The sequence below is a fragment of the Gorilla gorilla genome, chromosome 1 (assembly GCF_029281585.2).
Source record: "Gorilla gorilla gorilla isolate KB3781 chromosome 1, NHGRI_mGorGor1-v2.1_pri, whole genome shotgun sequence".
Classification (NCBI taxonomy): domain Eukaryota; kingdom Metazoa; phylum Chordata; class Mammalia; order Primates; family Hominidae; genus Gorilla; species Gorilla gorilla.
The window spans coordinates 8783300-8807500 of NC_073224.2; the positions used below are offsets into that span (position 1 = coordinate 8783300).

At 40.4% G+C, this 24201-nt stretch overlaps 1 protein-coding gene across 5 annotated transcripts in view; it reads right to left on the minus strand.

Annotated features, from left to right (window-relative positions):
- Positions 1-389: 389 nt before the first annotated feature.
- Positions 390-24201, minus strand: part of CNST (consortin, connexin sorting protein) — a 114468-nt gene continuing 90656 nt past the window's right edge. For 3 of the 5 annotated variants that reach the window (XM_019032513.4, XM_055374008.2, XM_004028700.5), the window contains 3 exons: positions 20899-21797; positions 8575-8710; positions 390-3031 (listed from right to left, as the gene is read on the minus strand). In XM_019032513.4, coding sequence (XP_018888058.4) covers positions 2826-3031; positions 8575-8710; positions 20899-21797 — 1241 coding nt within the window. In that variant the 3' untranslated portion in view covers positions 390-2825. The other 2 variants (XM_063707086.1, XM_063707087.1) reach the window with 2 other exon arrangements.

Consider the following 24201-nt stretch of genomic DNA (forward strand, 5'->3'; position numbering starts at 1 on the left):
AGGCTGAGGCACGAGAATCACTTGAACCTGCGAGGTGGACGTTGCAGTTGACAGACACTGCGCCACTGCACTCAAGCCCGGGCGACAGGGCAAAAAAACAAAATAAAACAAAACAAAAAAACAAAATAAGGCCCCCTTCAAATCTTAAATCCTCCAGAAGATTTTTATTTTTAAATCTAAAAGAATGAATGTTTAGAATAATTTTCAGCTACTGTCAGCAGATGGGGGAGGTATTTTAAAGCAGAAGAGCCATTACCTAAGGACCTATTAGTCTTCCCAAAGTAGATGACTATCTACTTGTAGGGCCAGATCAACTTCTGAAATCAAACTTTCACTTTAAAGCAGTTTTTTCTCAGCACCCAATGGTTCAAATAAACTCTCTGAGACACTTTGTTGGTATAGATTTTAAATTACAAGCTTGATTTGATACCCTCAAATACAGTTCTTAAGGAAGATTAGTTACAAATAGTTGTCAGTACTTTCAAATGACAGAAAAAATTACATTTTAGTAAAACTGGATGAATTTTTCATGTGTGAAATAACAGTCCTTTCACCACCAGGTGGAATTACTCCAGTTCATGCAATAGATAACTATGACATTTTTAAAAACTGCCCTAATTTTTCTAGTTGCGATTTCATGCCTATTGTAAGTCAAAACATCGTTATGTTCCCGAGCTCACCTCACCCTCCCTGGGAAGTGGCGAGGACACCCATGGTTTCTCTGAGACACCACTGGGCCCCTGCTTAGCAAGCTATTGTCTCAGTGCTTTCCTCTTGCTGCGAAGGTCCCCAGGAGATGTTGGGTTCAGAGGAAGTGGCTCTGGTTGCCTATGGGCGAATATTACACCAGAGGTGACACAGGATAGAGACCCAAGAGGTGAACAGGAGGGAAGTTTTAACTTATTTTGACATAAAATTGGCAAAAATAAGCATCACCAAATTTCTGTAACTAGAAATTGAGGATAAAACAGAAGAGGTTTGTCTATGATGAGGATGTCCGTCACAGTAGAACTTGTGAATAGCTTTCATAGAACCACTTAATATAGTACCGTCAACATTTTACATATTTTACATACAATTTGAATACAAATTCTTAAAATTTATAATAGAACATTAAAATAATCTTCTAATAAAATCAGCCTTAAGTATAAGGAATCTAAATTTCATTATCTTGTACATTTCTAAATAAATATCTTTGATCTATAACCCTTGAAAATATTACAGTTTATGGTGACATGATAGAGACAAGTCAAACAGTATTACAAGTGAAAATGAAACATCAATTTAAAATAAACAAGTGTAAAAACACGCGGAACTGAAATTATAGAAAATCAAAACACTAAGTACACAGTAATTAAATATCTAGCACTGGAATAACCAAATGCATGCGCAGTAACACACTTTCAACTGATATAAAAAGCCCTTTAAGATTCACATAATCTAAATAAATAAGCAGAAACACAAAGGGAGGTACTGTGCCAGCCAGTAACAACTAGAAAGTAAGTTCTCCCTTTCTCTTTCAAATGATCCTAACAGAAAACGGGAAATAATGATCACTTGCTAAAAACTATAATTCAGGTTTGGTTTTTTTTTTTTTTTTTTTTTAAATGCTGCCTGATAAAGTCAAAGCAAGGCTTCCTAAATGTTAGACCACTACACCTTAGATAAGGAAAGGCCACCTAACAGACAGATTTAAACAAAAATCAGACATTTGTCTATGGAAGGTATGATTGAATTTTCGTGTAATGACCACGCAATAGGATCTAAATCAAGCCCACAACAAGAATGCACATTCAAGCATCTGAATGCATGATCTGTTAATACTGAATTCTATATGGTGATTTCACTCACCAAAGTACTGGTTTATTCTATATAAGACCAGGATTAAAACACCTACAGTGGGAACTGTATCTTACTTAAGTTTGCATTCTGGTTCTCAGAATCTCAGAACATAATAGGTGTAAGCGTTTGCCAAACTGAGTCCAGCATTCATGATTTCAGGAAGCTTTGCATCCGTGACAAAACTGTTGCCTGAGACTCAGGGGAGCTTTTTCTTTTGTCTCTAGGCCTGTGATTAATTTCTGGCTAATCAAGTTAATTGACACAGATCTGTCACAGTTTCTCGTTTCAGGGTCAAGAGTTCTAGAATTCACCTATTCCACAGTTAAGCCTTCTCCAAAGATTTGTGCCTGCACATCATCATCAAGTTAAAAGAAAAAAGATCATCTTTGTGATGTTGGGTATTTGCTTATGTTAACTGCCGGAAGCACATGCGCACGCACACACACGCGAACACACAATCACTTCATAAGTGGAGAACAGAATTGAAATAATACGCAAAGCCTAAATTACACAGCTCCCAAGTTAACTAAAGAACGACACTGAAACCATAAGGTAACTCCTTTTGATTACACACAAACTTATTGCGTGATGGCGGAAAGCAACTTCTATGAACCAACAAGCGTAAACCAAAAGTGTTCTTTAACCATTAGCTTGACAAGGTAGCTAAAAATAGTGTGGTTAAGACTACCCTGTTTAATTCTGCTCAGTGTACCTCATGACATTAGGAGGCAGTGAGGAGGAGATGGATATGCTCTCTCCAAAGACCATTCCTTCCATCCACAATGCTTAGATCGATATTTGCCTCATTGTGTGGATTATTCTAACAGAGTTCCTCCGGCTTGCCACTTAAAGTTGCTATTTCTGATGTCCTTGGTTCCTAACAGAGGGAAGGGGGAATGCTACAGAATTCCTGAAAGAAAAACTGTTTAGAAAGTTTCCCGCCTTTCACTCTCACTGCCAGCATGTCTGTCTCTGGAATGCTGCTAGGAGAGGTAGATCCAGTGCTTCAGTTCTGCCACTCCCTGCAGTAACTTAGTGTAATAGAAGTCCATGTTGTCTGCAAAGTCAGTACAAACAGGTGACTCCATGTCACCAAAAGTGCAGTATAATGCAGTTCCTCCAACACTGAGGAAAACCGTTGCTATGCACAGCAAGACCAGCAAAATACAGGAGCCACCTCCAACTTCATCTGCAAACATGAGAAGAGTGAGGTTACATTGTCACCAAAATGGAAATCTTAGCATCTGCTGTCTTTTCACTAATTAAGATAACTACACATTTCTACTGTTGGTCCTCTATGGATAGGAAGTATTCACAGAAAACTCATGCTGCTGATGACTCTACAAAGACCTACCTATTAAATACCAAGAAGATTCAGACTTGTGGAGCTTGTACAAGCTAAAATTAAAACTAGCTCATTTATACAATGGACAGAACCACTCCATGAGAAGAAGAAAAACAGCTCACATGCTCATAGCACGCATTAATGAATTCATTCATTTTTGTTTGTTTTTTAGAGACAGGGTCTCACTTTGTCACCCTGGCTGAAGTGCAGTGGCAAAATCTTGGCTCACTGCAGCCCTGACACCTGGGCTCAAGTAATCCTCCTGCCTCAGCCTCCTGAGCAGCTAGGACTACAGGCCTGTGCCACCATACCTGGCTATTTATTTTTTATTTTTTGGTAGAGATGGGGTCTCACTATGCTGCAGAGGGTGGTCTTGAACTCCTGGCCTCAAGTTATCTTCATGTCATGGCCTCTCGAAGTACTGGGATTACAGGTGTGAGCCAGCATGCCCACCCTGACAGCATTATTTGACAGTCCACAGTACAGCCTGGCTGTTCTAAGACTCTTGGGGTTCACATATGGGACTACCTGAGAGCAAAGTCGACTTAATATTAAACAATAAAAATGCCTTTGGGTGGGATCTCTTTTGCATCTTTCTATATTGAAGAAAACAATCATTCTTTGGTTGAAAAATATCTTAATTATTCATCATTTAAAAAAATGTTTAATTTCAAAAAGACCAAAAAGTCTTCTGATCTGCAGCATGATTAAAGTGTAGGGATGCCTTTTTGGAAGGTAATTTGGCAGTATCTATTAAAATTTACAATTAATTTATCCTCCAGACTGGACAATTTTGAGAGTAAAAGACAGTGTTAAGGCCGGGTGTGGTGGCTCACGCCGGTAATCCCAGCACTTTGGGAGGCCGAGGCGGGCGGATCACGAGGTCAGGAGATTGAGACCATCCTGGCTAACACGGTGAAACCCTGTCTCTACTAAAAATATAAAAAATTAGCTGGGCGTGGTGGCGGGTGCCTATAGTCTCAGCTACTCAGGAGGCTGAGGCAGGAGAATGGCGTGAACCTGGGAGGCGGAGGTTGCAGTGAGCTGAGATCACACCACTGCACTCCAGCCTGGGTGGGCCACAGGGCGAGACTCCTTCTCAAGAAAAAAAAAAAGAAAAAAAGACAGTGTTAACTGAATGCAATTCCGGGACAACAGGTGTAAACCAGGACGGCCTCAGGCCACGTGGGACATATAGTTTCAACATATCCCAGCAAATCCACCTTTAAGAATTAGGCTACAGTTCTGCACAACAAATATCATATATACAAGCTTGTTCACTGCAGCAGGGTTTGTTATAACAAAAGGCTGGGAATAACTTAGTGGTTCTGGTTACAGTGGAACAGTTAAACAATTATGGGACATTTATATAATGGAATATGATGTAAGTATTTAATAGAATGCAGTAAATTTAATATGTTCTTTCATTGAAGGATGTCTAAGACTCATGATTTAATTTTTACTTTATTAAACTGATGTTTTTCATAATTAGCATATACTTTTACAAGAAACAAATTTTATAAAACCTAATGCATACCAAATAGCCTTTATTTAGAACATTGTGCAGTAATACATGAATATATTCTCCCTGTAAAAACGCAACCCCAAAAGCATCTTAGAGTCTAAGGGACTATCCGTTTTTCTCCTGCCCAATCATATTTCCTTCCCAGCCCAGAGGTAAACACTGTTAAATTTGGTGTGTGTCCTTTTAGATCAAACACGTATGATTTCAGGACTTACATCAAAATGGGATTAAAAAATTGTTCGCTCTGAAATTTACATTTTAAAATAGTTTTTTTTTTTTTTTTTGAGACAGAGTCTTGTTCTTGTTGCCCAGGCTAGAGTGCAATGGTGCGATCTTGGCTCACTGCAACCTCTGCCTCCTGGGTTCAAGCAATTCTCCCACCTCAGCCTCCTGGGTAGCTGAGATTACAGGCACCTGCCATCATGCCTGGCTACTTTTTGTATTGTTGTAGAGATGGGGTTTCACCATATTGGCCAGGCTGGTCTCAAACTCCTGACCTCAGGTGATTTGCCCGTCTTGGCCTCCCAAAGTGCTGGGATTACAGGCATAAGCCACCATGCCCAGTCTAAAATATTTTATACCTATGTATGAAAATATGTCTTTTATATACATGAAGAAATAGGATCATATTAATCATGCTGTATTTTTTTGGACAGTTCAGTCTTGTCTTGTCTTTTTTTTTTTTTTTTAGACATAGGGTTGTGCTCTGTCACCAGGCCACACTCACTGCAGCCTCAACCTCCTGGGCTCAAGCGATCCTCCCATCTCAGCCTCCCAAGTAGCTGGGACCACAGGTGCACACACCACCATGCCCTGCTAATTTCTGTATTTTTTGTAGAGATGAGGTCTCGCCATGTTTGCCCAGGCTGGTCTCCAACTCCTGGCCTCGAGTGATCCGGGAGAAAGACTTGGGAGGAGGCTTCCCCAAGTGCTGGGATGACAGGTGTGAGCCACTGCACCATGCCTTACCTGCTTTTCTTAACATGATTCCTCCCCCCACTTCATCTATGTTAACAACCTAAAGTATTTTTCTTCATTATCATATATTCAAATCCAAACATTTAAATATAGCTTAAATATGTAAAAGCATCTATGCTGTTTGTTTTATTTATATGTCCTAGAACTGTCTGAGCTGTACTGTCCGATGTGAGCCACAGGTGGCTGTTGGGCACTTGACATGTAGCTGGTCCAAACTGAGCGGCGATGAACACAGATTCTGAATACTTAGTGTGAAAAAAAGGATGTAAAATGTCTCACTAGTAATTTTTTCATATAGATCACATTTTGAAATAATTTTTATGTACTGGGTTAAATAAAATACATTCTTAAAATTCTGGCCAGGTGCGGTGGCTCATGCCTGTAATCCCAGCACTTTGGGAGGCCAAGGCAGGCAGATCACCTGAGGTCAGGAGTTCGAGACCAGCCTGGCCAACGTGGTGAAACCCCGTCTCTACTAAAAGTACAAAAATTAGCCAGGCGTGGGGGAACACGCCTGTAATCCCAGCTACCTGGGAGGCTGAGGCAGAAGAATCGCTTGAACTCGGGAGGCGGAGGTTGCAGCGAGCCAAGATCGCACCACTGCACTCCAGCTGGGCAACAGAGTGAGATCCCGTCTCAAAAAAAATAAAATCAAATAAAAAATAAAATTCACCTCACCTGTTTCTTTTCACTTTAGCATGGCTACTACAAAGTTGAAAATCATACATGTGCCTCACATTAATTTCCAGTGGATAGCATTGGTTTAGAGGAGGAAGAACAGGCCCTTTTAGGAAGATTTTGGCAGAAGGTGAGATTTATGAAAACACCGTGTAAGTCACAGAGCTTAGGAACAAATCAACACAATCAACATTTACATTTAGTTTTACAATTCTCAAAATGAATTTATACATATTATCTGGCACGCTTTTCAATAGGGACAGACAGGCAGATGTTATTCTCCTTATTTTAAAGATGATGGAACTCAATCTCCTACAAGTAAGTGACTTAGTTTAAGATGAGGTGGCTACAAAGTGAAATGCAGACTGTGAGTTTCAAATCCAGGGTTCCTCCTATTAAGGAACGATTTGGTCAAATTAGTGCAAACAGAAGTGAGCACCTTATCTGGAGAAGACTGTGAGAGTTACAAGCAAGGTGCAGCAGTAAAATCAGGGGTTAGGACATTATTTCTAAGGCCCCCTAACCAGCTTTCTAATTGTAAAAATGCAGAAACCTCTACTGTTATCACTTATGTCACACCCAGAAAGCATACCTAAATATTTACACTGTTATATTAACAATGCAGTTGTTTTATGAATATGAGAAGCCTACTGACAGGTTCTGGGTTACCTTTCCGTTTACTCTTATTTACTTATACCTTAGATAAACATATTTGCAACCATAAAAGGCAGCATTGTTCACTACAAAACTCACCACCTCACGTTAGACCAAGTCAGGGCCTTAAGTTTAACAGGCCCAGGACGAAGAAGTCAAACAGCAGCAATGGTGTTAAACTGCTGCTCTTGAGAGACACTCTTCTCTATCAATGAAGGGGAAATCACTGAAGAGAATATTCATAAATATTTTCCACAATAAAGGAGGAGTATTAATTGTCCACTGAAAAGAAGACAAGCTGGGCATGGTGGCTCATGCCTGTAATCCCAGCACTTTGGGAGGCCGAGGTGGGTGGATCACTTGAAGCCAGGAGTTCGAGACTAGCCTGGCCAACATGGCAAAACCTCATCTCTACTAAAAATACAGAAAACTAGCCAGGGCCTGGTGCGGTGGCTCACGCCTGTAATCCTAGCACTTTGGGAGGCCAAGGCAGGCAGATCATGAGGTTAGGAGTTTGAGACCAGCCTGACCAACATGGTGAAACCCTGTCTCCACTAAAAATACAAAAATTAGCCAGGCGTGGTGGCACGTGCCTGTAAGCCCAGCTACTCAGGAGGCTGAGGCAGGAGAATTGCTTGAACCTGGGAGGTGGAGGTTGAGGTTGCAGTGATTTGCGCCACTGCACTCCAGCCTGGGTGACAGAGCAAGACTCTGTCTAAAAACAAAAACAAAAACAAAAACACAAACAAAAAAAAACTAGCTGGGCATAGTGGTGCTCACCTGTAATCCCAGCTACTCAGGAGGCTAAGGCACTAGAATTGCTTGAACGTGGGAGACAGAAGTTGCATTGAGCCAAGACTGTGCCACTGCACTCCAGCCTGGGTGACAGAGCAAGACCGTCTTAAAAAAAAAAAAAAAAAAAAGACAAAAATAGCAGACTCACACAAAAAGTACTAAAGAGGGAAACTGAACTAAGCTCTCAACATTAACTGTCTATGGAACATGGAGGCCACAGGTTGAATTTTGCAGCTTGCTCACTTATTTAAGCAAGTAAAGATTTAGAAATGATTTAAGATGATAGTTGGATTTTATATGTTTCTCCCTTAGAAGATAAAGCAACTAAACTGACATATTCTTTTATTTACTCATTTATACTTATTTTTTGAGATGGAGCCTCGCTCTGCCACCTAGGCTGAAGTGCAGTGGCACGATCTTGGCTCACTGTAACCTGTCTCCCGGGTTCAAGCGATTCTCCTGCTTCAGTCTCCTGAGTAGCTGGGATTACAGGCGCGTACCCCCACACTCGCTAATTTTTCTATTTTTAGTGGACACAGGGTTTTGTCATGTTGGTCAGGCTTGTCTCGAACTCCTGATTTCAAGTGATCTGCCCGCCTGAGCCTCCTAAAGTGCTGGGATTACAGGTGTGAGCCACCGTGCCTGGCGGACACAGTCTTTTACAAATCCTGTTAGTAAACATCACATCATTCACAAACTCATCCTTTCAGCAAACACTGAGCATCTATCCTGCTAGCCACAGTGCCAAGCGGTTTACCTTGATCCAAGCTATCGTCTATTTCTTGGAATCTCACTCTTCGCTTAGATGGTTTGTGTTGCATTTGGGCAGGATGATCTCCTACAGTATCACTCCTCTTCTTTAATATTGAGACCAATCCTTCAGTAGGAACAACCTGTCAGAAATTATAAGAACCTATAATTCTTTTATTAAGGCGGGACATCTCTACATGTAGCTATAAAAAGGCTAATTCAACAGATATTTGAATTTTTATTACAGGGGTATCCAATTCCTATAGAAAAAAATAACAATCATCAAAATCTAACAGAATAAAACTTTCACTTCTCTGCAGATGACTGAGAAACACAAAAGTCCAAAACCCTGGTTTCCTTTTTTAACCCCTGAACTCACTCCGGGGACAGGCAGCATGACGTGTTCAGTCGACTGGAAATCAGAACACCTTGCTTTGCAGCTTAACTTCCCTGTTACCGGTAAAATGATCACTCACAGTCCCCTCTTTGCTTCGTCATTAGCACTGGGTTTTGCTTTATAATAAATGCTTATAATCCTCCACTGCTTTTTTCATTCATCAGCAATTTTAAACAAATGAACATATGAACCTTAAAATATATTTAGATACCAAGCTTTTAACATTAAAGTGTTGTCCTCAGTTTCTCTGAGAAACTACGCGTTTACTAAATAATGCTCTACTGCTCAAAATATTTTAAGGACTTCTAGAATTTCTCTCAGAGCCAATTTACTAGGGACTTTTTTTTTTTTTTTTTTTTTTTTTGAGACAGAGTCTTGTTCTGTCGCCCAGGCTGGAGTGCAGTGGCGTGATCTCGACTCAATGCAACCTCCGCCTCCCGGGTTCATGCCGTTCTCCTGCCTCAGCCTCCCGAGTAGCTGGGACTACAGGCGCCCGCCACCACGCTCGGCTAATTTTTTTGTATTTTCAGTAGAGACAGGGTTTCACTGAGTTAGCCAGGATGGTCTCGATCTCCTGACCTAGTGATCTGCCCGCCTTGGCCTCCCAAAGCGCTGGGATTACAGGTGTGAGCCACCGCACCCGGCCTGGGACATATTACTTTCTAGTATGCAGAGGTTGGCAAACTATGGCCCATAGGCCAAAGGCCAGTGCTGCCTACTTTTGTGAATATGATTTAACTGGAACACAGCCGAGCTGATTCATCTGAATACTGTACACAGCTGCTTCTGGGCTACAATGGCACTGTGCGGTTCTAAGAGATCATAGAGCCTAACATATTAGTAATTTGGCCTTTCCTAGAAAAAGTCTGCTGTCTAATATCTCTTCAGACACCCACCCCACCCCTTTATATGTTGCCTTCTGGCTCTTTCACTTGGGCTGCCTCTCTCCTGCCTATGTTCCACCCCTTATTTAGAAACAAAACCAAAAACCCTCGCCATTTAGGAGCTAACAGACTCCAAGGTGCAGGAAGAAGGAAGAGGAGCAGGTGGGAGAGCCAGGCTGGGAAGCAGGAGGCCTTGCCGAAGGCCCCTGAACAGCAGGGCCACTCACAGCCTTACTGAAGGCCCCTGAACAGCAGGGCCAGTCACAGAAGTTAACTTGTTAGTTGCCTGATTGCTGCGAGCTGTAGGTGATGACACAGGCAGGCTCTGTGGGCCTAACACTGAAGATGTCAGTGACTTGCTGGCCTCAGTGACTAAGCTGAGGACGGCCTCTAATGTCATTTATCTAATCAATAGCATAAAACACTAAATATGACTTGCAGTTCCAGCCAGCCATCTTCGATAATGCGCTATGCATAAATATTACAGATTCGATTAGTTCTTTTTATATCTTAGGGCTTTTAGGGCCAAATAGATCAAGATGGTCTTTGACTATGCTTCCCTGAATGTGGGTCTATAGAAACCATTATCTCAAAAAAAAAAAAAAAAAAAAAAAACAACAAGCCAACAATATATTCTTTTCTTTTTATAGGAAATAATGTATTTCAGAAGTCCTTGTTCTGAGAAAACAGAAGTACTTTAGTGGCCTTGAAATGGTAAAGTACAAATATATGAAGAAAGCAACATCGTCATTAAAGAACTCCTTCACACAACAGAGAAAACAGGTTTTACAAGCACCTTGCTGACACTGAGAGGTGCTGACACTGGTTAACAGTCTTAACCAGTTTGTAAAGAGCAAAAGATGGAAAACAAGAATTAATTTTCATGAATACATTACTACTAAAGATGTATCATTGATATTCTTTTAATTTTTAGTACATGTAAAAAAAAGGAGAGGATCTTGAATCTGGCTGTTCTAAAATTTTTCCAAAAATTTTAAAAGCAGGGAGGAAGTTTATTGATTCCTTCACGATCTATTTTCTCCATAAAATACTGTCATACACTTACCAATGGTGACTTCACCTACCACAGGGATTTTCAAGGTGCTGTTTTAACTACTTAGAAAAAACAACCCTATTAAGAATAGTTTTAAAGATGAGCCCCAGAGTTGTGTTACTGTTAATTGATCTTTATGATATGAATTCTGCATCTATAAATTCAAGAAACGGATATAAGCCATAAATCAAAAGACAATGCAAACATGAACAAACATGTTGACAGAGGAAGAGAAGCTCCTGAAATCATCTGGAAAGGCACAGAATGAGCCAACTGAACCTAGAGCTGGTCCTAGTGCAGCGGCTGTGAGGTCCCTGCCTTAGCTCCAGCTCAGCCTCATCCAGGAAGGGTGGTGTTTGGCTGTGGAAGTCAACACTGCTAAGGGATACAAGCCTTGTCAGGTGGCCCTACCTTATTTACCATGGGTGGCCATGAACTCTGGCAACTTTTTCTGAATTCTTTTTAAAGATGGGAGAAGCAGCGTATGAGAAATTACAATTGTGTGGGACGGGCTAACATTTTTGACACCCCCTCCATCACAATACCTTAATTCTTGCTAAAAATCGAACCACGCCTTTTTTTTCTGCCACCAAAACCCTTTTGTTTCAGCAGGGCCTGCCCCAGTGTCTGAAGTGAAGGAGTCTGCTCTTTTCCATCATTTCCTTTCAGTCTTGCTCAGTGATCTTCTCTAGGTCTTTCTGTTGTAACTGTCTTCTGATTCTACAGCCTACAGATGGAGAACAAGGGATGGTGGGCCAAGCTTATGCATAAGAGATGCAGGCCAAGGAGGCCCTCTCAGGTGGGAGTGGCGGACAGCATCGAGCTTTTCTATTTTTGCGAGAGTTTTGGGCACAGTTCAGACCTACCTGTAACAGAATTTTTTCTTACCACTTCAGGGCAGTCCAACATAAAGATCTTAAGAAACAAGTTTGGTGGGGTTTGCCTTAATTTCATACTTGAAGGGCAAGTAAGACAAAACAAAGTCATGGTCTCGGTTTGGGGTCTCACTCAAAAGACTGACAAGTGTTTCTAAAAGAGATTGGGCTGCTGATTTAGGGCATAGAGCAATGTGTTCCCTCCAAACTATTATTTTGTTTTGTTTTTGTCTGTTTTTTTTGAGAGAGGGTCGCACTCTGTTGCCCAGGCTGGAGTGCAGTGGCATGCTAACAGCTCGCTGCAGCCTCAACCTCCTAGGCTCAAGCAATCCTCCCACCTTAGCCTCCTGTAGCTGGGACTACAGGCACATGCCACCATGCCTGGCTAATGTTTTTGGCATTCTTTTGCGGAGACAGGGTTTTGCTATGTTGCCCAGGCTGGTCTCGAACTCCTGGGCTCAAGCAACCCAAAGTGCCAGGATTACAGGTTTGCGCCACTGTGCCCGGCCCCAGACTATTCTTAAAAATATTTCCATTTTTTTTTAAACTATAGTGTCAGTATTAAAAGGTGAAGAATTTTTAAATCTCGAAAAATAAAGCCTTAAAACTAAATTTAGTTTCCCACTTCAATTGCCAAATTCTTACCCAAACAAATATACCAACCCTTCTATTGAGACCAAAAAGAATGTCTGAGCTATAATTAATGTAATTGTTACCGGTGGTGCTCTATGAATAAATGCAGAATTAAAAAAAATTCCATCTGGCCCAGTCTTCTGTATTTGCAAATAAATAGTTCTTCCCACACTTCCCCTCAAATATCAGTGACCACCTTAAATAGCATTTTCAGAGTGAACTAGTTGTGAAAACAAAATTATTCTGCAACTCTTCTGGAATAGTGAATCCTAATGTGACAAGGAAAACATTCAGAGACACACTGGTGTTGGAAGTGCCTCCTCACAAAATTAAAGAAGAAAATAGATACCAAGTCATATTCTTTTAATGATATAGGTTTTACTCAATTCAGAACCTCTAGGTTGGTCAATTCTGAACAAGAACACACAGTTGGCTTCCAACTGATTTGAGAATTAACATTCATAAATCATATTATTATAGTATATGACAAATAACTTAAGTGCCAGCAATTTCACTATAGTGGCACATGTCAAATTTACCGCTACTATTCCTAACTACAGAAACAAGTGATATTCTCTGCCTGCTTCTTTAGTGTCGGGTTCCATAATAACAACTATAATTTAGTAAATGTGTACATTTTATGTAACGATATTTACATAATATATCATATTTAATTTTCACAACTCTCTTTTAGAAGCCTTATCAGCCCCATTTTGCAGATGAAGAGGCCAAGCTTCAAGGGCTTGAGTAACTTGCTTAAGCTTGCAGTGCCAGTAGCTGGTAGAGTTTGAAAACAAATTCAGTATCAAACCTCTTGCCAGTTCCTTAATGTGAAAATATCTTATTTTCTATGACTATTAAAATGTTGCTTTATGCCATATGCTATAATATATATTACAATTAAAACAAGATTAATAAAACTTTCAAATAAGACTCTAGCAAAAATTCTTATCTTACACATCACCTCATTTATGAGATACTTAAACTAATGGCCAAATTTGTTCATCTAGAGACACAGGGGAAGAGGAGATTAGATGAAAGATCTTTGTGTCATTTGATTAATCTGGAAGTAGACTAATGTCATGGCTCCTTCTATGGCAAGTTGATAAAAACATGTCACAGCTGGGCCAGGGAGCACCAGCTGTAAGCAGCAGCCATTTTCCAGAAAGAACACGGCGGTCACCTCAGACCCACAGCACTGCATCTTAGAACACTGCAATACAGGGAGAAGGCAAACAAGGGGAAAAACGCATTATGATGAAGTACATCAATGTCGAATCTTTAAAAGATTCACTTAAAAAGGAAAAAGCCTCTAAAAAAATCACAGGAGTTTTACGATGTGTCTAAGTTTCTAGGTGAGGCATTACCTCATGTTTTTGCAATTTGTTTTGCTTGCTTAAGGGGGCAATTTAGTAAGTACAAAATAGAAAAAGAAATGAGAATGTCAAGATATGATCCCATTTTTAAGGCCCAGAAAATTGTTTAAATAGCTGCCAGTTCAGTTACTTTAAATCCCCTCACCTTGCTGAAATTCTTTAATAGTTCTTCCAGTATCCAAAACTATATTTTTGTTTTTATGTGAACTTATTATGCGTCTCTCCCTCTAGAAAGTAAGCTTTATGAGAGCAGGGACTTGATCTGTGTTCAGCGCTGTCTTCTAGTTTCTATAATACAGTAGGTGCTCACTAAATACGCCAAAGAATAAAAAAAAACACAGATAAGCAATTTACATATAGATAGCACCTAGCAAATACTTGTTTGAGTAATGTAGCTTTTTCACTGAAAATAATCAAAACCAAATCTATCATTAAAGGATATTTATTTTTATAAGTGAACTAAGAAAAAAAGCCTTACTGTGTATAGTGGCTGTTATTTACAACAGCCTGTATTAGCTTTGCAGAGAATATAAAAATGTATTTAACAGAATCCCTATCTTTAAGGAGTTTGCAGTTTGATGTAGAAGACAGCATGTGTGCGTCTTATGATAACAGAGAGAGATTACAGCTAGACAGGACTTTGGGAAGAGTGATGTTCCAGCCTCAACCTCATTTGAAGTTCTGAGGAATTGTTTGAAAGAAACAAACTTCTGGACTCCAGTGATCAGGGAATCATAGCATCAGCTAGCACTTACTGAGTACTGGCCATGAGCTAGGCACTGTTTGGTACTTTCCATGCTAAAAAGCCATGACCTAGATGTGGAGGGCTGGGAAGAAATAGGTATGTGGAAAGAAGGTTGCTCACCTCAGGGTGGAGCTGACATACACAGAAGGAAAAGAGCAAACGTGACAACATGCAAGGTGTTATCTGGGAGGTGGCGAGGGGGCCAGTCTGACTACAGTACAGTCTGAGACCCCAGGACAGAAGATGATGTTGGGGAGACAGAGTGGGCCAGATGACAGGAGTCCTGAATGTCGAGTAGTACAGCCTTTATCCTGCAGGTAAAGAGAGCCATGGGAAAGGAATGATAGTGTAAAAGTGTTTCATAGCAGGAGTTTAAACTCACAGTCTGTGTGTTCGATCAAGAACCCTCAGCTGCGGTTGGTTTAATCTGTGGAGTTTAAAAAAGCTGTATACTTCCGGACAAGGCGTGGAAACCTTCTTCCTATCACTCTACACCTAACTCATTTCATTGACTTCTAATACCTGACTGGCTCCTTGGGTACCAGTTTGAGACCCCAAGTTTATAGAGTGCTAACATAAGACCGATTTGGAGGGGAGAAGATGAAACAAGGGACAGGGACACTTATTAAGTAACTACTGCAAAAGTCCAGGAAGAGGCAGTACAAATATAAATTAAAAGAGTGATTAAAAAGGAAAAGAAAAAGAGCTTAGCGCAAGAGACATGGCTATCAAGAGAAGCATTAATTAATTAGAAAATGTAGAGGTCATGATAAAAACAAAAGGCAAGGACGAGACCATTTGGAAAACAGGTAATTCCTGGGTTTTCCTTTGGGCGCTCTTTAGAGATCTACATAAATTCTGGGCCAACCATTGTTTCTAAAACCTCTTACATTATTGGAAGACTGCATTTCTTCTATTGTGAGGAGGCTGGACTTCCCCTGCTCCTCTCAGAAGAGCCATTCTGGGCAGAACAACCATGATTGCTGTTTCTAAGACCCTCTTTTGTTCCGGATCCATAGAGCAGCTACCAATGTGATTTCATGAGCGACTACTGCTTAGTGCTAGCCTCCCATCTTCACTTGGCAAGAGAATCCCACAGCAGCTAGTCGTAAAGTAACTTCCCTGATCCCAGTGATCTATCTAGTCAAGAAGTAACTACCTCACTTAATAGGCAACAGGGAAGAAAACTCACAGCTTCGATTAGATAGCTTCTCTAAAGGCAAATCCAGGAGCAATCTGGGTTGTCATTTTTCTCCCCACTAGACACTGTGACCTTATGTCCTCCCCTGTATTTTGCTTCATGTGATACAAGCAGTTCTGAAAACATTTAAGTAAATGTTGCTAATCTAGACAGAGGGCAAGGAACATGAGTTGCTCTCTCCCAGATTAAAAGCTTTTTTTTTTTTTTTTTTTTTTGAGACGGAGTCTCACTCTGTAGCCCAGGCTGGAGTGCAGTGGTGCAATCTTGGTTCACTGCAAGCTCCGGCTCCCGGGTTCACGCCATTCTCCTGCCTCAGCCTCCTGAGTAGCTGGGACTATAGGCGCCCGCCACCACGCCCAGCTAATTTTTTGTATTTTTAGTAGAGACGGGGTTTCACCGTGTTAGCCAGGATGGTCTCCATCTCCTGACCTCGTGATCCGCCCGCCTCGGCCTCCCAAAGTCCTGGGATTACAGGCGTGAGCCACTGTGCCCGGCCGGATTAAAAGCTTTCTAAAGACCCAAGCAGTAACACAGGCCTTCTTCCTCAGATTTTAGAAATAGTGAAATTATTTCTAAAAACAAAAATCACTTGAATCTGAAACACTTAATGTATTTTTCTGAACATATGACATTTCTGCAAGCAGATTATAAATGTAGATGTTAATGAAGAAAAATGAATGGTTTATCTCCACACAGTAGATCATGTTGCTAAAATCTGCTCACAAGGGGACCTCTGAATTACATACTATGATTATTTTCAATGTTCAAAAACAGATTAACTTTTGTAAAATGTATCCAACATTCAATTTCAACCTCACTTGTTCAGAAAACAGCTACCTCATCTCTATGCGTGTAACAGTCTGTACAAGCTGAGTGTACACCCCGTGGGTCATCCTGGCACTCTGAGTTTGCACGGCACATTTCGTTCAAGTTTGGATGCTAGGAGCTCCCTCTGAGTCTCAGACTACAGGAGGAACAGCTGAAGAGTTTAAAGAGAAGATAATGCAACTCTTTCAGGTTCCAGAACCAAACAAACACATGATTTATTTGCATGATCAGGTTCCTGAGTAAAGGAGGTTTGGGTTCTGACATTAAAATCATCACGTCAGTGTATTATGGGTATTATAATACAATTTCATCCTTTGCCAAAAACTATGGGATGTTCAAATTCAGCAAAAAGACAACACACTTGGTGCCAGACAACTGTTAGATTGCAGGCTTCATCTGCATAAAAATCCTTACCTGTATTTTCAGTCACTGCATCTGTAATGTGGCCCTCACAGAGAAGTCACTCAATAAAAATTACAGAATGAGAGAATAAATGAGTAAATCTTTCCTATGTGTTGTCTGACAATGCACATGTGATCATTTTTTTTCTTAAAAGTCTATGAAAGGAGGATAAAATTTTGATGCTTTTTAAAAACAGTACACAGTATAAACTATACTTTTGATGATAATGTGTCATGCTATTTTTTTACGTAAGAAAGAATAGCAATACTTCAGATATTAAGCTATCACTTTACATAGCAGATGACTGGGTTTGAAAAAGCTTTCCAAACCTAGACAAGTTCCCTTTATGCATGTCACTATATAAATAGTATAGACATTTTTAGTTCTCTATGACATTTTGTGTAAATTATTTCATTTGATCTGATGAATCCAATTGTTCAAAGCAACACAACAAAACAAGTGCTTGCACTGGGCTGGCAATGATGATCAAAACCAAATTCCACTGGAGCCATGGCTGGGCAATGCAAAAGTGGCAAGAAAATGAAAGCAGATAGACAAGAGGAAAGGGGAAAGCTGGCAAAGAAAGAACAAACCAGCATGCTCTACCACAAACACAATGGTAGGAAGAGGGAAGTAAGAGAACCTGGGCGGGGAGAAATGATAGGGAGATCTGGGAAAGCGAACAGGGAAGGACCACCTGCGATAGCACAGCAGCGTGGAGAGGTGGAGGGGGCAGACTCATTGCCTTGGGGTTCCTAAGTGCAAGAAAAATGTTGTTCATAATTACTTGGTTATTAAGAGATCAGGTTCTATATCCTCTAATCACAAACGGAAGGAAGCATAAAAAAAATTTCAAAAACAATTCCAGTAAAATTAGCCAAGTGTGACAGCGGAGATCCCCCAAAAGGCCAAGAACATCATCTGATTTCTCACTGTATCCTCAGCACCAAACACAGGGAAGACTCTTAATAAAATTTTACTGAAAGCACAAACAGAAAAAGTGTTTGAAGGCCAAGCATGGTAGCTCAAGCCTGTAATCCCAGCACTTTGGTAGGCCGAGGTAGGTGGATTACTTGAGGCCAGGAGTTGAAGACCAGCCTGGCCAACATGGTGAAACCCCATCTCTACTAAAAATACAAAAAGTAGCGGGGCATGGTGGTGCATGCCTGTAGTCCCAGCTACTCGACAGACTGAGGCACGAGTATTGCTTGAACCCAGGAGATGGAGGTTGCAGTGAGCTGAGATTGTGCCGCTGCACTCCAGCCTGGGTGACAGAGTGAGACTCTGTATCAAAAAAAAAAAAAAAAGTTTGAATTAAAATTTTATATGTTCAAATCTAAAAGAAATTTTTAAAATAAAAATCCTAAGTTTGCACTTATAAGCAAACCCACAATTGCCTGGATATTTTACTTGGTCCAAAACCTCATTGTTAAGGTATTAGAAAATATTAAGTATTAGTGATTTTTAGCATTGAAACTTTAAAAACTCCTTTCCTGACAGAGTCAGGCAGACTTTGTTAAACCATGCTTTTCAGAATAGCGAGGGTAGTAAGTATTCAGAAAGCAAATGTTTAACAATCTGCTTAGCATTGTCATGGGAAAGTAAATTAGTTTTGTAAGTCATGTATATGTAGCTTTTGGGGTTCTTAAAATAGCTTAACTTAATAGATCAATATAATCTTAGGAAAGGAGACCATTATGTATTAACTTAATAGAAAAGACAACTTTAAACACATGTAATTTCCACTGTTAGCTGTTACCCAGCAGAAGTGACATTGTGTTTTGAGTCTGAGGAGGGAATATTCCATTTAGTTGTAATACGCAACATTAATTTAACAATCTGCCACCTTAAAATATTTTTCCCCAATATAAACAACTCTTTAATTTCTTAGAAATAGGATGACTCAGTTGAGAACAATTTTAAATTTAGTGATGTGGGGAAAAATAATTTGGGAAAGGGATGTTGATCAATTGTAGGCTTTGGAAATACATGTCAATAGATGATGAAATATACAGGAGAAATGCTACAGACCTTTGATACATCCACGACAAGACCGTGTGCATCTTCAACACAGCTGAGTAGGGAGGAGGTTGAAGATAAAGGTTACCAAACTCAAAGAATTGCTCTGGAGGAGACATCTGGCAAACTAGATGATAGAAATTTATCCAGCCTAACAGCTTTCAGGCAGAAGCAAAAATTGAAATTCCAAAAGTTCCTATTATCCCCCCAAATATGAGTTACTGGGGAAAGATAGTTCTAAAAAGGCACACCATATGATTATCAGTGTGTAACTAGTCAAATGTTGAAATAGAGGAAAACGTTTTATAAGGTGGGCAAGACAACAGGAGCTCTCTGCTTCTTCTTCACAGTTTATACCTAAAAAGGTAAAATTAGACCACATGGGTTCTCCCTTTATGGTCAACTTGATTGTTGGCATGAAAAAGGGCAGTCAGACAATGGTAACTATTTTGGTATTACAGCTAAGATTTGAATATGGGTATAAGCTTTGTGTTGTTAACTTCCTGTACCAGAGATTTAGTTAAAATGTACAAGAGAATGAATACCGGATTCAGTGCTATACCATTAGCTCTAATTTTTTAAAAAACTATTTTTAACATTGTGGAAAAATATATATCACATGAAACTGCCATTTTAACTCTTTGTAAGTATACAATTCAGTGGCATTCATTACAATCAAAATGTGTACCATCACCACCATCTATTTCCAACATTTTTCATCGCCCCAAATGGAAATTCTGTGCCCATTAAGCAATATTAAATAATTTTGTTAAGCAAAAACTACGAAAAAAAAAAAAAACAGTCTGTAGAGAATTAACTGCAAATGGCAACCAAGCTGTCTGGTTAAAATAAGAGAATGAATAGTAAGCCAAGTGCTTTACTATTCTATCTAATTTTGGCAAGAAAAAAATTAAAAAGTCATTGTTTATAGAGAATTGACTATAAATGACAATAAAGGGAGCTAGTAATATAGCAGCTATAATTACCTTAGACAGCTTTTCACAGTCTTCTGTTTTCACATATATTTTACTGTCTACTTTGGCTTTGTTACTTTTTCATTTTCCCCCTTATTATTTTTTTTCAATGATAATGCTGATTTAGAACACAATGAGTACAAATGGGACTTAAAAGTGAACTTGGGGGGAAAAATGGTGAAGAAAAGGAAAGGCAGCTAGTATGCTAATTTTCAGAGAAGAAAACAGGCTTACAGAGGTAAAAGGTAACTCCAAGAAGCTGTTAACTACCTGGTGGGATTGTACTGGAACTAAGGCAATCGAATTCTGCTCTACCACACCAGGCGGCCTTCGCGAGTGTGCTGTAGTTTGGATATGGCTTTTATCTTTTCTTTTTCCAAACTTTTTTTTTGTATTATCAAACAATGAAAAATGGTCATTTTTCCTTAATCTCTTTTTTTCAACTTAATATAAGGTTAAAAATTAATCTAGTACCTCTTACATTTTAAAATGTTCCCTCTATTCTTTAGACTATTTTAAAACATTTAAAAAATATATTAACAAGAGGAAGAAACAGTAAGTACATATCATATTTTATCTGCTAGATGTATGAGAAGAAAAATGAGACTTCCTTATTAGAATGTGACTATTCTGGTTTTGATTCCAATATCTGGAACTGCCACATAACAGTCAGGACTATAAAAAATGGATATATACAATAACGCTCACTCTAGCTGGAGGCATGCAATAGAACATCTTGTAGTATGAACATTACAATGATTAAAAGTCATTTTATTCAATACATACAAACGTAAAAACTACTAATAATTAAAAGCTACGTTAACTAGAATTTTCCCTCATGTTTGAGACAAGGGAAAACTTACAAAAACAAGGCAATATTTAATACATATATATGTTTTTTAAATGCAATTTTACTTTTAATTGTACTTCATCTCTGATTTACCTCTGCAATCTCTATCCTTTTGGCAAGATCATCAAGAGAAAGACAGCTCTCATCAGAAGGCAGATTCTCCTGGAGACTATAGGATGCTTCTTCAGGAGAGAGATCTTGAAGGAGATCGGAGTCGTCGTCTTGGTTATCTTCATAGGAAAGGGAATCTTCAGTATCTTTTAAACATCCTTCTAAAAGGCTGTTCAAATAGTCTTCTGTTTCTTTGTTGAGTTGGTCGTCTTTATCTCCCTTTTCCTCTGGGGCCATACACACCTCTGGAAGCAGTGTGCCTAAGTCAGATATTTGATTATTTCCACAGAGCACATTCTCAGAACCGTCTGAGTCAGCCTGCGCCTGTGGTGATTTTCCATCACTGTCTGTAAGATCAGGCTGCTGCTGCTCATTTAATTCATTGTTCTCAAGTTGGTCTGTGGGCAACGCCTCAGAAGCATCCCGAAGTGGCAAACGGAGTTCTTTCCTCTGAGCCTGTGAATATTTACCCTCAGAAATCAATGCAGGAGGTATACGGTCACAGCCTGGTGAAATCAACGGCTCTGTCGCTGACTTGCTGGAAAGAAACACCTTAGGGTCTTCAGCAATGCCCTCTATTCTGGCCACATCCTGGTAGGCCTCTGTTTGAGCCAGCTGCAAGCGACTGTCATCCTCACAAGCATCCTCAGAAGAGTCTGGCCCAGACGGGCTCCCTGCTGTGTCGGAGGACTGGGTGTGGAGCGCTAACGTGGCTTCAGCGCTGCAGAGCAGCTCCTCCATGTGGTCCTTTCCTGCAGTTACCGAAAGGCTTGGGGAATCTGCTTGCACGTCCATCTGATGACAGCAGGGACTGCTCCCCAGGGGCTCCACTGTATGTTGGCTTTCTTTACTTGACTCTGTGTCGAGACAAGTTTTACTCTCTAAAGATGAAGAAAAATAAATTGTTAAAAATTCAAAACAACACTTTGTATAGGAAGGAAAAGAAGGGACATATGAATATGTGTAATACAACAATATTCTAACCCTTTCAAATGGAAATTCTGTCTGTTGCATAATAGTGTCTTTAGGTAGAGGAAATACCCAAAATATTTAGTAAATAATCCTTATACATAACAGGGCTTATTCAAAAGCATGTGAATATGAATAAATCACTTAGTCCTCATTAAAATCAACAAAGTCATTTTCAAAGGTTTAAAAGATATTCTGAACTTTATTTATTAAACTTTTACATTAAAATGAAGTTACAAAAATTATTTTCAGCACATTTAAGGCATGGTGTATGGGGCCAGGCACAGTGGCTCACGCCTGTAGTCCCAGCACTTTGGGAGGCCGAGGTGGGCGGATCACCTGAGGTCGGGAATTCGAAACCAGCCTGACCAACATGGAGAAACCCCGTCTCTATTGAAAATACAAAATTAGCTGGGCGTGGTGGCACATGCCTGTAATCCCAGCTACTCGGGAGGCTGAGGCAAGAGAATTGCTTGAACCCGGGAGGTGGAGGCTGCGGTGAGCTGAGATCACGCCATTGCACTCCAGCCTGGGCAACAAGAGCAAAACTCCATCTCAAAAACAAACAAACAAAAAAAGACATGGTGTATTAAGTAAATATTTTAACATGATGAACCTCAGTAACACATTCATCATTTTAAATGTAAGAAAAGTAGTATTGGTCTGGTTTACTAAGATTAAAGGAACAAACTCGGTTCTCTTCAAATTTATAATTTGACCATAATACCACTAATAAATGTGTTTGCAAATTACTTGCAACTTTTTTTTTTTTTTTTTTGAGACAGAGTTTCGCTCTGTCACCCAGGCTGGAGCGCAGTGGCGCGATCTCGGCTCACTGCAAGCTCTGCCTCCCGGGTTCACGCCATTCTCCCGCCTCAGCCTCCTGAGCAGCTGGGACTACAGGCGCCCGCCACCACGCCCGGCTAATTTTTGGTATTTTTTAGTAGAGATGGGGTTTCACCGTGTTAGCCAGGATGGTTTCGATCTCCTGACCTCGTGATCCGCCCGCCTCGGCCTCCCAAAGTGCTGGGATTACAGGCGTGAGCCACCACGCCGAGCAACTTCTTAAAGGGAGGTAGCAAAGGGTAGCAATAAAAAGGATAAGTTTTTGCAACAAGTAGAAATGGGTTTGAATTCTGACATCTCTTTCAATTTCTACTTTAAGTAAAACCAACTTATTTTTCCTTCACTTTAAAATGAAACAGTTAAAAACCTCCGTGTGAATAATGAATGAGAAGTGCATGGATGGGTAGGTAACAGAGAAGCTTGCTTATCCTCGCTTTATTGGTACACTTAGCATTCATAACTATTTTAGAAGCTTTAACCTTTTTGGCCGGGCGCGGTGGCTCAAGCCTGTCATCCCAGCACTTTGGGAGGCCGAGGTGGATGGATCACGAGGTCAGGAGATCGAGACCATCCTGTCTAACACGGTGAAACCCCGTCTCTACTAAAAACACAAAAAATTAGCCGGGCGTGGTGGCGGGCGCCTGTAGTCCCAGCTACTCGGGAGGCTGAGGCAGGAGAATGGCGTGAACCCAGGAGGCGGAGCTTGCTGTGAGCCGAGATCGCACCACTGCACTCCAACCTGAAGGACAGAGCGAGACTCCGTCTCAAAAAAAAAAAAGAAGTTTTAACCTTTTTATACTAATATGTTGTTTAACTTAAATAAATAATGAGCCAAAGGTGAAAATAAAAGAGAAAATATGATGATAATTTTATTCCATTTATTTACTGATACTTTTTTTTTCTTTCTTTTTCACCCTGGACTCCAAAAACATATTGATACTTTAATACTAATCACCAACTGACAATTGAGGCCCACACCATATCAAGCAGAAGGCATTCCTGAAACGTTGCCTTCAGATTTCAGAGCATCTGGTGCTGAGGCTGCCACTCAACTTCGGGCTGCTGAGAGGTAGCTATTCAGTAGAGTTCATAGCACCTCCCCTGACACCCTGACTCAAATATCAGATGCGGATCAGGAGAAGGAAGAAGGGGTCACCTTTGGGAGAATACAGCCTTCCTTTTCTCTCCCCACCCCAAAGAATCACTCAAAGTTTGTGAGGCTGCAAGAAAACACAGGCACCTTTCACTTCCCTTTGGTTGCCTGCTTTGACACTGGGCTTGCTGTCTGCCCCTCCCTCTGTTAAAATGGGGCAAGGTTAGAGCAATGAGGGCCACATCCAAAGGAAAGGGGGCCAAGCCACTCCTCCACGAATTCCAGGTACCCAAAGGTTCAGAAGATGTCCCTCAAAACATGTCCACAGGATTCAGAGACTAAATAAGATTGGGGACCACAGTCCCACAGGCACTGTG